The 14,571-nt window shown below is 48.7% G+C and overlaps 6 protein-coding genes across 6 annotated transcripts; 4 read left to right on the forward strand and 2 right to left on the reverse strand.

Annotated features, from left to right (window-relative positions):
- Positions 1 to 1,201: 1,201 nt before the first annotated feature.
- F5147DRAFT_587190 (uncharacterized protein) lies at positions 1,202 to 1,381 on the forward strand (the record flags this gene model as incomplete). The annotated part of the gene is made up of 1 exon (XM_041431969.1): positions 1,202 to 1,381. A coding segment is annotated over one exon (180 nt), but the record flags the coding sequence as incomplete, so codon positions are not given.
- Positions 1,382 to 3,398: 2,017 nt separating this feature from the next.
- On the forward strand, positions 3,399 to 5,187 carry F5147DRAFT_40893 (uncharacterized protein). The gene is made up of 3 exons (XM_041429649.1): positions 3,399 to 4,257; positions 4,310 to 4,603; positions 4,656 to 5,187. The coding sequence occupies exons 1-3, from the start codon at positions 3,469 to 3,471 to the stop codon at positions 4,992 to 4,994; spliced, it is 1,422 nt and encodes a 473-aa protein (XP_041285852.1). The 5' UTR covers positions 3,399 to 3,468; the 3' UTR covers positions 4,995 to 5,187.
- F5147DRAFT_40747 (uncharacterized protein) lies at positions 5,066 to 6,066 on the reverse strand. Its single transcript, XM_041429643.1, has 4 exons — positions 5,679 to 6,066; positions 5,523 to 5,629; positions 5,423 to 5,464; positions 5,066 to 5,373 (listed from the first exon to the last, which is right to left on the reverse strand). The coding sequence occupies exons 1-4, from the start codon at positions 5,776 to 5,778 to the stop codon at positions 5,335 to 5,337; spliced, it is 288 nt and encodes a 95-aa protein (XP_041285853.1). The 5' UTR covers positions 5,779 to 6,066; the 3' UTR covers positions 5,066 to 5,334.
- An 858-nt stretch (positions 6,067 to 6,924) lies between these two features.
- Positions 6,925 to 8,100, forward strand: F5147DRAFT_40802 (uncharacterized protein). The gene is made up of 8 exons (XM_041429644.1): positions 6,925 to 7,126; positions 7,176 to 7,208; positions 7,259 to 7,335; positions 7,384 to 7,441; positions 7,490 to 7,567; positions 7,633 to 7,743; positions 7,792 to 7,864; positions 7,912 to 8,100. Exons 2-8 carry the CDS (start codon positions 7,193 to 7,195, stop codon positions 8,054 to 8,056), a joined length of 558 nt encoding a protein of 185 aa, XP_041285854.1. The 5' UTR covers positions 6,925 to 7,126; positions 7,176 to 7,192; the 3' UTR covers positions 8,057 to 8,100.
- A 279-nt stretch (positions 8,101 to 8,379) lies between these two features.
- Positions 8,380 to 8,876, forward strand: F5147DRAFT_725982 (uncharacterized protein). The gene is made up of 2 exons (XM_041439146.1): positions 8,380 to 8,792; positions 8,842 to 8,876. Exon 1 carries the CDS (start codon positions 8,385 to 8,387, stop codon positions 8,652 to 8,654), a length of 270 nt encoding a protein of 89 aa, XP_041285855.1. The 5' UTR covers positions 8,380 to 8,384; the 3' UTR covers positions 8,655 to 8,792; positions 8,842 to 8,876.
- A 3,866-nt stretch (positions 8,877 to 12,742) lies between these two features.
- On the reverse strand, positions 12,743 to 13,943 carry F5147DRAFT_788353 (uncharacterized protein; the record flags this gene model as incomplete). Its single annotated transcript, XM_041442982.1, has 8 exons — positions 12,743 to 12,779; positions 12,876 to 13,012; positions 13,086 to 13,136; positions 13,186 to 13,416; positions 13,469 to 13,600; positions 13,627 to 13,710; positions 13,761 to 13,808; positions 13,863 to 13,943. The coding sequence occupies 8 exons, from the start codon at positions 13,941 to 13,943 to the stop codon at positions 12,743 to 12,745; spliced, it is 801 nt and encodes a 266-aa protein (XP_041285856.1).
- Positions 13,944 to 14,571: the final 628 nt, after the last annotated feature.

Genomic DNA, 14,571 nt, shown 5'->3' on the forward strand with positions numbered 1-14,571 from the left:
AGGTGTGGGATGCAGCGACAAGACAGCCATTGGGTGAGGCGTTGGAGGGGCACACTGGATGGGTTTGGTCAGTCTCATTCTCACCAGATGGTACTCGCATCGCGTCTGGTTCAGATGATAACACCATGCAGGTGTGGGATGCAGCGATGGGACAGCCATTGGGTGAGTGTTACAGGCATCTGTAACACCTACAGGAGCCCCCGCTCTACCAGCACCAGCCCCCGCTCTGCTAGACTCCCGATGCGGCGGCACGCTGCCTGCACTTAGAAAGACAGCGGTCTGGACTGCTGTGACACCACCCCTGGCCTAGACGGCCTTGTACCTGATCCATGGAGGCTGTACACCTCATGGTCACCCTAGATCAGCGCATGCATACCGCATGTCACTTCATGAAGATCCGGAGCGCCTCTAGGCGCCTCATGTAGATGCGCAGTTGCACTTGGCGCTGCATGCTTGATCAAAGGTTAAGCCTCATGTACCTTATCTGACCCTCATGTCTTGTTATCATAGATCCTAGATATACTATTGATTACAGACTGAGCTTGAACACTTACATGTAGCACATATAAGTAGACAGATTATTGTACTTAGACTTTACTTTAATCTACTTGGTCTAACCCAGAAACCTGTTCAACTAAGTCTTCCAGCTTAGTTGTCTAGACTGCACTTCTAAGTCGCTCCCCGCTTCTTAGCCGTATCCGCTAGCCCTGTATCTCGACGAGCACCGTCTTACCGAGATCACCGGAGGAACCCTTGACGTTCCGTCAAGTCGAGAACCACCCTCAGCTTCAGTAGGCTCACTCGAGCCGTCGCTGAGAAGACCTATCCAAGTTCGCACACACCGACCGACGGTCAGCGTAACAGTGAGCCTTTGGAGGGGCACACTGGAGCAGTCAACTCAGTCTCATTCTCACCGGATGGCACTCGCATCACGTCTGGTTCATCGGATAATACTGTGTGGGTGTGGGATGCAGTAAACGTGCAACCATCCCCATCCCTCCAGTCCAGAAACTCAGATCCCTCCCCATTTCCGCTGCATCGAAGCACCTCATCTCCCACCCAAGAATGCAGCATTATACCAACCAGCACTTGTAACACTCGCCTCATTTCCTTTTCTTCCAACCTGAAACATACTCTGCTCAACCCCGCTGGCTTGCTTGAACCCACTTCACATCATGATTTTAATTCAACCCCTTTCTTGCTGCAGCCTGATGGATGGGTGATGGGACCCAATTATCAACTCCTCTTCTGGGTACCTCCGGCTTCCCGATGTCCATTTTATTTCCCTGGCACTGTCATGGTAGTCCCGAGAGGAGGCGTTGAGCTTGATTTGAGCCGTATGGCACATGGGATGCGCTGGTCGAGTTGCAGAGATGCGTGAGTTTCTAGCATTTGCCATTCATACTCGTAGTTGCTAACGTCAATCCTATTAGCTCCGCATAACGATGATTTTATGGTTGCAATATTCAGTGTACCCCTTAATTCTTTGATTCCTTGTCAGTGTTATATTTGGCGTCGAGCTTGAATTTAGTACAGTTGTCTGGCTGTCAGACGCCATCGATATTTCACTTTTCAACTACACCACATATCTAGAATCAATGAAGTCCCAAATTTCTTATTGATATCCTCCGCATCCCGTTTGTTCCTCACAATGCGCTTATCTAAATACCTCAAATACAAATACATACTATTACAACACTCCAAGTGCAGGGATGCAGATGGCATAGGAACAATGGTATGTCGTGCTTCAGTTTGACGACCATACATACCTATGCGAAAAGCGCACTCGTGAATAGTCAGCGAGAGCAAGAGATCGTTGACAAAGTCGCTGACGATCCAACAACATTGCCTGTCTGGCCCAGTGCGCTCATTAGAGGCCATGGGGCGCTTCGTAGGTTCCCTGAAGAAAGTGTTGCTGATCCAACCTAAGAGCACCAAGTATCCAGCGATAACTTGAGCCATCAGGAACCTGTACGTCTATGAGCACAAGCGTGACGACCCACGACCGGCGATACCACTCACAGTGACATATAGCGGGGAACCTTGTCCATCGTAAAGATCGAAGCAACAGTGTCACGCACGGTGTTGGGAAGTAAGTGAACAAAGACTACTCTACTGCCTGGAAAATTGCCGCGACCGAAAACCACCACATCTTCCGGTCAGACACGGCATCTCGTAGTCCTTTCATGGTCGTCTGCTTCCCAAACTGTCAGTCTTACCATAGCCGTCTTCTGCAAGGCGAGAGATAATAATTGCTCTTTCCTCTGGGGTGAACCACCTGGTGTTTTGCCGGAAACCAGGAAGTATGAACATCGCGCAAACCGCGACCGAGATGGTGATACAGCCTTCAATGTAAAACAACCATCTACAAACCATTCAGTTATAGAAACGATCGTCACCTGCCTCCATGCAGCTTGACCAAATTTGTCCTGCATGTCGCGGAGTATAGCAGATGCAAACAGGGATCCGAATGCAAAGCTGAGAAAACTTCCACAAGAAACGAGAGTTAGTCTCGAGGCGACCTCGTCTGGCTTGTACCGTTTAGATACAAGAAACACAATTCTGGGGAAGAAGGGAGTTTCGGCAAAGCCAAGAACGAAGCCGACGACAATCCCAGTATCACTTGGGTCAAGCTATCAGAGACTGGATCTCAACGATGCAACACAAGTAAGTCGCGTACTTCGTCGTCAATATTGACGGTACCACGGATGATCACAAGAGAAAATCAGGCTGCTCCACCAGGATCAATCTCCAGTTTACCTAGCGATGCACCGGATCAGCGACTCTACTGATTGGTTTGGCCAAATAGTTGATCAGAGTGGATGATACGACGTGAATGACAGAACTTCCCAGCGAGAACATAGCCATCATCCGGCAGAAGCCCCGGGCCAGGGCCAGCGGATATACACATCGGAATATGTAACTCATAGAAGTATAAAAATAAAGATAGATATCCTGACAGTACACGGTAGCCTGCAAGCTTCAAAGTTTCTGCCATTCGTAGGTGCAGTGACTACTGGATCATTGTTGACAGCGAGGCCAATAATATTGATATAGAACACAGCTGGACCAAGTATCGTTAAAGCAGATTTCTTGGCTGGTACTAGTACGCCGCCGCGCCCGCCGCTACCGAATTTGAAAGTTAAGGTTTTCGTGTTTTGCTAGTTGAATCTCGTTGGACAGAGGCTCGGTGATACCCTAGTATCTCCTCAGAGGCGGTCCTGTTTTCTGCGAATGCATTCACAGTGCATCGGGTGAATTGGAAGAGGAGCATTGGGACTAACGTGAAATAGTAAGTTGGAGAAAGATCTTTTAGAAACGCGTCGATCACGTGATCGTGTTGCTGTTGATGAAAATTACGCGACGCGTTTGACAAGCGTGGACAAATATTGTTCCGGTCTTGATTGATCAAAGCGACGACTTCTTCCAGCCCCTCAAACTTGCCCAATCACTCTGATTCCGCGGAGAATGATGGTCTCTAAACGACCGTTAGACGTGTATGAAAGCCCTTCAGCATCACCCCGTGGTCCAAAACGTCGACAACTATCGCAGTCGTTACCGCCGTCGTCGCCGTTTACATCAGCTTCTTCATTGTATACAACACCCAGAACCCCTTGTAGTCTCATAAACTGGAAAGTGCCCTCTGACTCTCCAACCAACCCATTTGGTCGTGCCCGGCGGCTAACAACGAGCACCACACTTCCCCGCCCTTCTTCGTATGCGAAACACTTGCCGCTTCGCTTCCAGCTTATCCGCCCGGATGGTGACGGCAGAAGCCACACAAATAAAGATGGGGTCTACAGAGTTGTTCAAGTCCCTCTGACCTACACACTCGGTCACCTGCGGAAGCTTATCAAGTTTGTCTTCCAGCCAGCGAAGGAAAGCGAGATGGGCGGATCATACCGTTTTCGACGTGCCGCACGGCACGCCAGCATCCCACTACATGCAAGGCGCCCAGTGCCCTCTTCGTCCAAGGGTAAACAACCAGCTCTGGGCTTCGATTTGGAGCCAGGACACTTGTTTGAGGTGCAAAAAGACATAGAGATTTCGCGTTCTGGGGAGATAAAAAGCGGAATGACCACAGTCAAAGCATCTACCTCGAGAGACCCGTACCATTATCCTGGCAATGGCTCAGAGGGCAGCTTGCTTGACGCTGAAGATGGCGAAGATGACATTTGGCGGTGGGAAGCGGAAGAGGACTTCCAGCTTTCGCAGCTCTGGGCTCCGGGCGGGGACATTGAGAAAGGTATTATATATGTACGTCTTTCGTCTTGTTATGCTCTTGGACAGATCTTATGTTCACGAATAGCATCACGACTCTACGACCCAAATTCACATAACATTAAACACGAAGAAGATACCAGGTCGCAAGGGCGTTGGCAATAAGCCTTTCCTCTTCATGGCATGGGGTTCCATAGACCTATTTGCACCACCTTCGGCAACGTCTTCCATTATCCTTACTGGTATCGAAGTAACCCGGTGGAATGGGATATTGGCGTTTGAAAGATTCTTGAAGGCTGAGGAAGAGCAGGATCGTATAGAACGTGGTGTAGGGGAAGGGGTTCTGGATGTTGATGCAGAAGGGGAAGTTGACCCTGATATCGTATGTTCCTTTCTGTGCCTTGACATGCAAATATACTCACAAATTTTCGCAGTCATCGTTGACTCTTCCCATGTGCTCCTCCATCGGTTTTTCGTCTCCCTCATCACTGTCTTCATCGATGTTCTCCCTTACCTATTCATCCTCTGCCTCTTCAGCTATTACTCCATTCCCCGCCTCGCCGTCAAGGAAGCGTCGTGTTGATTACGCAAACAAACGAATGCTCGAGTTGGCGAAGAAGGTGAAGAAAACTCCGAGTGACTGGGACGGCGCGGACGACAAGAAGGAAGAAGAGGCCGATGAGTTTGAGGACGACGACGATGACGACGATCCTGCAGCGGAAGAAAAACCAAGTGACTGGGATCCTTTTGGGCCCGACGAAGCTGAATTATGAAGTATTGCTCACGTCGGTTGATTGGGTTATTCGTTATAGGTACATAGGGACGTTATATATAATCTGGCATATCTTCCACTCGTACTAGTAACATCATAACGATTATGGCATGTGTCGATATGTACAATGGCATTCTGAACAAGTTCTGGATCTGGGATACGGGGAACCTACCCTTTCAGCATTACTCTGAAATATCTCATGCTCTCCCTAACCAATTCAGTCAACAGTCCCAAAATTGAGACTCGTGCAGAGGTGGCAAAATATTGATATATGATGAAGGATATAACTGACTGGGACAAGACGATTCCGTGTTATTTAAGCATACACCCAGCTACCTGTCTCAGTTCTCCCGTGACTGGTCCTTGTACTGTTTTGCCCACTACAAAATGGTGAGAAAAACCAGGAGCGCACGAGGTGGAAGAACTTACCATCATGGACGGGATCGGTCGGTCGGGTTGAACGTGTCTAATCTGCTCAAGCAACACGGAATAAGCACGACTGCAAGAAACGAGAGATCAAGTTCCGCACCTCACGGTCTGCGCTGACAGTCCAGACTCCGTATGCAATGGCAAACATACCAGCAAACGTTATGACAGTGTTACTCCGCCAATTCGCAGGACGGGCCCACCAACCACCTGAGGCATCGTCAGGTTGAGTAGCTCGGAACTAGCCGCTTGGACATACCAGCGGGGGACCACACATGCTTTGGGTACGGATATCTAGCACCACCTCCCTGAATGCATTTCAGTGTAAGGTAACATGCACGTTGGGATAATCTCACCATGTTTTTTGAGTTCTGCAGAAGTTAAGTGTATCAAGGTGTCGAACTGGGAGCAGTGAAGAGTTCAGATTATGTAAGAGTCAGGTCCGGCGCCGATGTCCGAAGCAGGGCCAGCCAGTTCAACCTCCTGCCACCAGATCAGTCATCTCGTCTTTCTATTACGAAAAATATAATGATGCTCATTAGCCTGCTGAGTCAAGCTGGACCTCGACTGTCATCTCGAGTCATGATTACCCTGAACAATCGTTAAGGTGCGTCTCGTCACAATCCACGGACCACGGTGTTCAAGGTCAGTCCTGCGCTCCTTTCTGAATTCTCTGGTCTACAACTCACGACCTCATTTGCACAAATAAGGTTTCAAATTTATCAAGGGAAAGGTATGCTACTAAAGGGAAGTCCGCCAAAGGGATGATTTCATTTACAACAATGAACCACTCACAGCATCTGTCGTCGGATCACAAGTAAATCCACTCATCGTGCAGCATTTGACACGCAAAGCCCTGATGGGCACACACATCTACTCTAAGCATTCTCTATGTCTGTCAATGTATTGACAGACATTTTTCATGACATGGCGGCACGCGATGCACAAGTTCAGGGTTGGGGAATATACACAGCCCATCATCTGCGATTCACTGAACGTTCTAAACTATTATTCGGCCGTCCATCGGCCGCCTGTCGACAGTTGTTAGGCAGCCTATATAGGATTCCATCAAAATAAAGCGTACATTATCTGCCCCCACACTACGTTTATTGACGGTCATCTTCTACGCACGGCCAGAAGTCTTCATATGATCAATAATACTGCTGGCGTAAGTTACCTCCTCCCTGTACAGATCTCTTACTCAATTTAGACTGGAATTAGTACATCCTATGTGAGTTTGTAGCTTAGTTGCGCCTTGCGACTATTTGAACTAACATATTGTTTAGTGTTGTCACTCACGATCGTGGTCGGTTGACTTTTTCTGTCGTATGTTTGTGATTCCAAAGAATGACTGTTTAGCTCTATGATGTTGTCACCCATCTGGATGAGGAGGTAGGAGAAACACTTTCCCCCGAGCCTCTCAAATCTCAATCTGACAGATCGACTATATCGTGAGGTCAAGGTTCACCTCCGTCAAGACTATCTTTATCTTGTGTCGCTACCTTCCTTTCATTATCGGGGCTCTGCGAATGTGTAAGACCTTGAGATCTTCGTGTGTAACAAAAGGAAAGACAGCTTATCATACCTCACTCTAGATGAAGTCGTCGGGGAAGATTATATCGACGCCAATGTATTGAATCGCAACCCAATTTTCTCCTTCGCTAATCGTTGTTTAGTTGTGCTTGGTGTTATGTCGCTCAAGCATCTGTACGTCAAATCTGTGACTGGTGGAAGCCATCTCTCACATGCAGCATAGGGATCTCTTTTCTGCAGATGGCTTGTGTCGAATGTACGCTGCTTCATGCTGGTTTGTCAATGGGCCACTAAACAGAAGTCTAGTTATTTTTATTTTGCGAACCTATGCTCTGTGGGGCTGCAGTAAACGAGTCCTTTTCTGTCTCTTAGCTGCGTATCTGGTAAAATCTCGAGCTATTCAGCCTTACCACTGTTGACGGCGCGGCCAGACTACGTGTGTCATAGGTATCAGCTCCCTCCAAATCTACACTGGTGCTCTCCCTGCCGGCAGGTCAAAACCCTCATTTTATCATTTGCTCGCTCACTATTATACAGATGCATGTTATGGACCAGCTAACCCAGGCGCATCATGGCTCCTTACTAGCTTTGTGGCGTTGATTAGTCTGGAAATAGGTCCGTAGCATTTCCTCGAGCACCACGTTGAACTAACAGCTTATCCTGCTGTCATGAAATTAAAGGATTGTTTGGGATGAGCATGTATCGGGTTCTAAGCCAATACCGCGCCGCTTCAGGACAGCTGCTCAAATCGTTAGTGCGGAACAATATCGTGTATTTCGGAGCCAGCGTGGGTACGTGGCATACTCCATTCCTAATGAAACGAATAACATTCGAAAAAGCTCTGAACATTTTTAATATTGTTGGGATCTCGCTTATTCCGATTGCGACATGGCCTACTGGTATCATGGAAATGTGAGGATGATAATCATTGGATCGAGCTTGCACTGACGACTACACAGCGCACAGATTCTCTTCCAGGGGTTGCTTGCAACACGCATGCAACTTGATCTTTGGAAAGCTGACAGCCGTGAAGTGGGACCGACGATGGTCACGATGTCAATAGCAGAATTTGCAGTGGCGAGATCTGAATCCACAGTCTATTAAAATTCTCATTTGGCAACACCCAACTGCTAAAGTAACCAGACTCTCATTAGTTGACTTTACGCACGAGTATTACCACAGGCCTACATGTTACGTTTTCCCACCCTTAACGATGCCCACATTAGGTGTGTCACATACCGTTGTACTCGTATGAATCTTATGGCGTCTACAACAACGCTCGGTTACAAGGTTTTGAGAAAGACTTACACCTGCATGGGGAGGAATACGCCACAATTTTGTCTGTCCTGTTTGTCGGATACATCATTATGCAAGTGTTAGGGTAAGTTTGATCCTTCATCGAGACAGCTGAACGTAACTTTTCTTCAGGAACATGTTCCTGCACTGGCTGAAGAGGCCTTGTGTCATCATTCCGTGCTGTATGTTTACAATATCAGTATTGTCAGGTTTGTCGACACTGACCGTTCATGAAGATGGCTGCCAATCATGCTCAAGGATCATAGGGAAGTACACTTCCTTGTCTTGCATCGTTCAGATCCGGTCTCTGATAAGTTATACCGGAATTATTGTTGCCTGCTTCTTTCTTGGCTTTGCCGAAGCTCCCTTCTTCCCCGGAATTGTATTTCTTATTTCTTGTATCTAAACGGTACAAGCGAGACGAGGTCGCCTCGAGACTAGCTCTCGCTTCTTGTGGAAGTATCTTCAGCTCTGCATTCGAATCCTTGTTTGCATCTGCTATACTCCGCGGCATGCAGGACAAATTTGGTCAAGCTGCATGGAGGCAGGTGACGATCATTTCCATAACTGAATGCAAACTGAATGATTTGTAGATGGTGATTTTACATTGAAGGCAGTATCACAATCTTGGTCGCGGTTTGCGCGATGTTCATATTTTCTGATTTCCCGCACAACATCAGGTGGTTCACCCCAGAGGAAAGAGCATTCGTTCTCTCTCTCCTTGTTAAAGATGGCTATGGTAAGGCTGACGAGCTTGGGAAGCAGACGACCGTGATAAGACTACGAGATGCTGTTTCTGACTGGAAGATGTGGTAGTTTTCGGTCGCGGCCATGTTCTAGGCAGTAGAGTAGTCTTTCTTCACTTAAGTTACTTCCCAACGCTGTGTGTGACACTGGAATATAACACGACCGTAACGCTGTTGTTTTGCATTCCTCAATGGTTATTCACGGGTATGATCGCATTTGCTCTTTCATGGTCAGTGAATCATTTCTATCAGAAAATTCCATCTCGGGGAGATCAGGTACTCTGACAAGCAGAGGCGTTACAAATGCTTTATTATCTCCAATGCATTCGGCGCCCTTGCATTCATCATACGGGATGCGAAGGATATCATGAGCTTCGGGACCCGATTGGTCCTGGATATCTAGTGTAGTTGAAAACTGAAATATTGATGGCTTCTGACAGCCGGACAACTGTAAATTCAAGCTCGATGCTAGGTATAACACTGACAAGTAATCAAAGAATTAAGTGGTACACAGTACACTGAATATTGCAACCTTAAAATCATCGTTACGTGGAGCTAACAGAATTGATGTTAGCAACTACAAGTACGAATGGCAAAGGCCAAGGACTCACGCATCTTGGCAACTCGACCAGCGCGTCCCATGTGCCATGCGGCTCAAATCAAGCTCGACGCCTCCTCTCGGGATCACCATTGCAGTGCCAGGAGAATAAAATGGATATCGGGAAGCTGGAGGCACCCAGAAGAGGAGTTGATAATTGGGTCCCATCACCCACCCATCAGGCTGCAGCAAGAAAGGGGTTGAATTAGAATCATGATGTGAGGTGGGTTCGAGCAGGTCGGCAGGGTTGGGCAGAGCATGTTCCAGGCTAGAAGAAAAGGAAATGAGGCGAGCGTGACAAGTGTTGGTGGGTATGATGCGGCTTTCGTGGGGGAGAGATGAGGTACTTCGATGCAGCGAAAATGCAGAGGAATCTGAGTCTCCGGACTGGGGGAATGGTTGCACGTTTCCTGCATCCCACACCCGCACGGTGTTATCCCGCGAACCAGACGCGATGCAAGTACCATCCGGTGAGAACGAGACTGACAAAACCTCTCCAGTGTGCCCCTCCAAGGGTTCACCCAATGATTGTCTAGTCACTGCATCCCACACCCGCACAGTGTTATCCCATGAACCAGACGCGATGCGAGTACCATCCGGTGAGAACGAGACTGACCAAACTGCTCCAGTGTGCCCCTCCAAGGGCTCACCCAATGGCTGTCCCGTCCCTGCATCCCACACCCGCACAGTCTTATCCCATGAACCAGACACGATGCGAGTACCATCCGGTGAGAACGAGACTGACGAAACCGGGGCAGTGTGCCCCTCCAAGGCCTCACCCAATGGCTGTCCTGTTGCTGCATCCCACACCCGCACAGTCTTATCCAATGAACCAGACGCGATGCGAGTACCATCCGGTGAAAATGAGACTGACCAAACTACTCCAGTGTGCCCCTCCAAGGCCTCACCCAATGGCTGTCCTGTCGCTGCATCCCACACCCGCACAGTGTTATCCGATGAACCAGACACGATGCGAGTACCATCCGGTGAGAACGAGACTGACCAAACTACTCCAGTGTGCCCCTCCAAGGCCCCACCCAATGGCTGTCCTGTCGCTGCATCCCACACCCGCAGTCTTATCCCATGAACCAGATGCGATGCGAGTACCATCCGGTGAGAACAAGACTGACGAAACCGGGGCAGTGTGCCCATTAATCACAATCTGGACAACCGCCCAGTTCAAATCACGGCCAGATGCCAGATGAAGGTTATTCGGAAACCTTGCCGTATATTTGGTAGCTATGGTGGAGTTGATGGGTGAGAATGGGAGCGCTGATAAATACAGATGCATCGTGCTGTACAAAATCATACCGCCAAACACTTGAATGAATCTTTGTACATCCATCGTGTTGGACTGCAGATCTTTGTATCCAGAACAGCCCTGTATTGATTTATGAGTTATTGGTCCGACACTACCTCGTAGGCGTGTGCTCACTTTCAGCCACTTGGCAACGAATGGAAGCACAGTAACTGCACTGCTAAATGCGTTGAGAAGTCCGAGTGCTTCAACCCAGAACATCAGTCGCTCGTCGTCGAAGAATGATCGCATTTCCTTTGCGAGTTTATCGTCAAAGTCAGTTGTTCGAACATGCTCGGCCCAGTATCGACAGGAATAGGAGAGATGTGGGGGGATGGATGTTTTGACTCGTTGAGGCAGCCCTGCGTCTTGGGAATTAGGGAGGTACGATGACCTCAAATCACAAATATTGAAGCGAAGGCCATGTTCCATCACTCGTAGCGATGCGAATGCAAGGTCGCGTTGTACGTTCGACACCTCGACGAAAAAGTCACCGCTGGATGTCTTGTCTGTAAGGAAGTCGTGGAAAGATGCGTGAAGGGGTCGGATGGGTGTGCATGAGTTGGTGGTGCCGCTTAGGAGGGATCCCATGCGTTTAATAATTTCCATGTTCTCGTGCTTGTTTTCGTATGGAAAGTAGTTCCGCATGATATTCAGGGAATTGAGAGGGAGTGGTTCGGCTGTGCCGAGTATCTGTCCCATCACGGAACGAAACCCTGCCAGTGCTTCTTCGTACTCGTCGTCGTCATATTCATCCCTTTTCATGATTTCTTTCAAAATGACCAGATACATCGTACAACAGGCTCTTCTGCTTTCCGGCCCTGCGGTTCACGAGAGCATTGAAGCGAGGCATTTGGTGTACGCCCGGAGGGGTATGTTTGATGTATTCGCAAGCAAGACGCGCCCACTCGAAAAGTCCATCGGCTTTCGCAGCTAGATTTGTGAACTCTTTCTCGCGAAAATCTGGTAGCCCCTTCAGCTCCTCAGATATGAACGTGTGGATGTCACGCTTTGCCACTGCTGCTGGAATATCGTCCATGGACAACCGTAGAATATGCTGAGCGCCGTGAAATGCATCTTCGATGTCATGAAGTGGGCGAGAGGTAACGAGAATCCGAAAGTTCGATGGAAGTTCTGTGATTTGGGGAAGTCCTTTGTCCTGAAGTCTACCGGCGAGTATCCGGAGCAGGTTGCGCCGCGTCTCCTCTCCACCGCTCTCATCTAGTGCTTCGATCACGATCAAGACGAGCCCTACGGTTGACGCAGAGAAATTCTTTAGCGGTTTCATGAGAAGGTCGCGCCACTGCTGGATGATGTCTGTCGTGTTCTTGAGCGAGTTTGCATCCTTGACCGCATCCGCTAACGCTCGCTTCATCCCCGAATCACGGTCAGCGAGATCCCGCGCGATGGTGGAGAAAATCTTTTCATGGCGACGATCTGCTTCTCTGTGCCGATCGAAACAAAAGCATGAACCAAGGCCTCCCGATTCCTTGAACCAGTTGGCAATTGTGTGGGCGATTGCTGATTTGCCCTTGCCCACAGGGCCAGATAGCCACAGCACCCGTTTAGCAGCATCTCCGCTGCCATTGATCCAGTCTGTGATCTGGGAAAGAATCTCAGTGCGCGTCCCCGTGAGGCACTGTTTCGTGGTATCTACTCCTGCGCCTTTCGCATAAGCGATATCACTAAGGTCCAGGGTTTCGCCTAAAACGGGGTGAGTCAATGTAAAGACAGAAGCGTTACCAGAATCCTTACTCGTACGTTGGACGAAGACGGCCACGTCTCGATCGACTTGGTCCCGGAATTGTTGCATGAGGCTGTCCAAAGTGTCGCTGTACTGTTTTATCATGTTATCAGTTTCCGAGATAATGTTTTTCCCGAGTCTCTTCCCTATGACATAGTATAAGATTCATGTGCAAAGTGCGATAGCTTGGTGACTCACAAAAGCTCTTCGTCTCCGAATAGTCCCTGATGAAACGGGCGCACTCAAGAGTCTGGTGAACGATCTTTCCGACGATACCGCGCATCGATTCAATTTTTTCAAGACTGTCGTCTTGAGTCATGAAGCGGTAAACCTCAGCCAATCTCTCGAGAAGACTCAAAATCGATTGGTCGCGCTGTGCCTGAGCAATTATAATCTTCGTGGAATTAGAACTTCTGAGTAGGAAACTGGACTCTGGGAGAAACCAAACATACTTTGGATGCAGCAGATAGCACTCCCAGCGCCATCTTTGCGTACGGATGTACCTATATAACTTGATTAGTTCCCTAATTAATTAACAAGAATGACCCATACGTTTGCGATCTTCTCGAGGACAGCATCGACAATCTTGAGGGGTTGGAGATACGTTGTTTCAAAATTATCCGTGGCTGTAAGGTCCGCTGGGGCATTGTAAACGGCGGATGCCATAGAAGTCGCATGTTTCCCGAGTGATTGCATGTTTTGTGTACCATCATAGGCACCCTGAAGTTCGGCGTCAACTAATTGGGTATCAGGTCCTCCTTGCGCGCCAGAAGTAGCCTGAATCTGTGGGACCGCCGAAATTAGAGAAGCAAGTCAAACCAGTTGATGAAAATACCTGTGAAGCAGACTCTCCGGACAGCCCCTGGTTCACGGAGTGGCTGGGAATCTCAGATGTGGTGGGATGCTTGTTGTCGTTGGAAGGATGGAGATGCAACGTGTCCTGAGTACCTCTAAGAAAACCGAAGGACTGGGATAGCAAGTTCGAGCACTTACCTCGACTAGCTGACTCGATGAAGCCCCTTCAATCTCAACGCTGTGGACCGCAGTGGTGCGGTTGCGTGTTCGCTTGAAGCGTTTCTGTACAATCTTAGCCGTATTCAGGACAAACAGTATTCACACCTACGCACAGGAAGTTTTTTGGTTAATCCATTCTTCAACTTCCGCAGGAACTGGTTCTGGACGGATAATTGGTAAGGACGGTGATTGATTTCAAGAGACCACGCACGTACCGAGCTTTCAGCAACATTTACCTCATTGGATCTGGAAGTTCCTGGAGGAGGATCAATATCTGGCCTATGATCTTCACTCATTGCGAGTGGTTGTAGATTTAGGTCCCTGTGAAAGAATCAGGCTCGGTGTGCCCCCCAAAACTAAATGTGTGCACTGCAGTCACGGTTGCCCGCCCCGCCCTGAAATCATAAATATGTGCCCACTGCCCGCCCCGAAATAGATGCGTGTCCCACGTATGTTCATCATGTTCTCATATGTATGCAGCTTTGTTCTTCAGGCATGACTTCAGAAACAAGCTGAATATCCGGTAAACAATCGAGCTCGCTGTCATCAACAGCGAGCTTAGGTTGATGTGGTGCCGTCCGACGTCGATGTCCGACTCGGAAGCACCCGGGCCAGGGTTGGGGAATATACAAAGCCCATCCTCTGCGATTCACTGAACGTTCAACGACCGCCTGCCAGTGTCGACAGTTATTATGTAATATGCAGCCTATATGAGTGGCATAGGACTCCATCAAAATAAAGCGTACATTATCTGCCTCCACATTACGTTTATTGACAGTCATCTTCTACGCACGGTCATAATGCATCGTCACGGTGCCATGATCTCAACAAGCCAGCCTGGCGGGATGAGGATAAAACGCACAATAGCTACCCCCGATATTCCAAGCAGTAACACTTGACTCCAAGCAACTCATATTGTAGCGA

This window comes from Suillus discolor (assembly GCF_016758755.1).
Source record: "Suillus discolor strain FC423 chromosome Unknown F5147scaffold_112, whole genome shotgun sequence".
In the NCBI taxonomy this organism is placed as follows: Eukaryota; Fungi; Basidiomycota; class Agaricomycetes; order Boletales; family Suillaceae; genus Suillus; species Suillus discolor.

Bases quoted from the DNA above. Each gene is read 5' to 3' on its own strand.
- F5147DRAFT_40802 (XM_041429644.1), top strand. The intron at 7,568-7,632 runs GTCCGTAGCATT...ATGAAATTAAAG, and splicing joins GTTGATTAGTCTGGAAATAG to GATTGTTTGGGATGAGCATG. The intron at 7,744-7,791 runs GTACGTGGCATA...CATTCGAAAAAG, and splicing joins GTATTTCGGAGCCAGCGTGG to CTCTGAACATTTTTAATATT.
- F5147DRAFT_40893 (XM_041429649.1), top strand. From the start codon at position 3,469: ATGATGGTCTCTAAACGACCGTTAGACGTGTATGAAAGCCCTTCAGCA. The intron at 4,258-4,309 runs GTACGTCTTTCG...GTTCACGAATAG, and splicing joins TTGAGAAAGGTATTATATAT to CATCACGACTCTACGACCCA. The intron at 4,604-4,655 runs GTATGTTCCTTT...AAATTTTCGCAG, and splicing joins GGGAAGTTGACCCTGATATC to TCATCGTTGACTCTTCCCAT.
- F5147DRAFT_725982 (XM_041439146.1), top strand. From the start codon at position 8,385: ATGTTCCTGCACTGGCTGAAGAGGCCTTGTGTCATCATTCCGTGCTGT.
- F5147DRAFT_40747 (XM_041429643.1), bottom strand. From the start codon at position 5,778: ATGGTGAGATTATCCCAACGTGCATGTTACCTTACACTGAAATGCATT. The intron at 5,630-5,678 runs GTATGTCCAAGC...ACGATGCCTCAG, and splicing joins GCATGTGTGGTCCCCCGCTG to GTGGTTGGTGGGCCCGTCCT. The intron at 5,374-5,422 runs GTAAGTTCTTCC...ACCATTTTGTAG, and splicing joins GACCGATCCCGTCCATGATG to TGGGCAAAACAGTACAAGGA.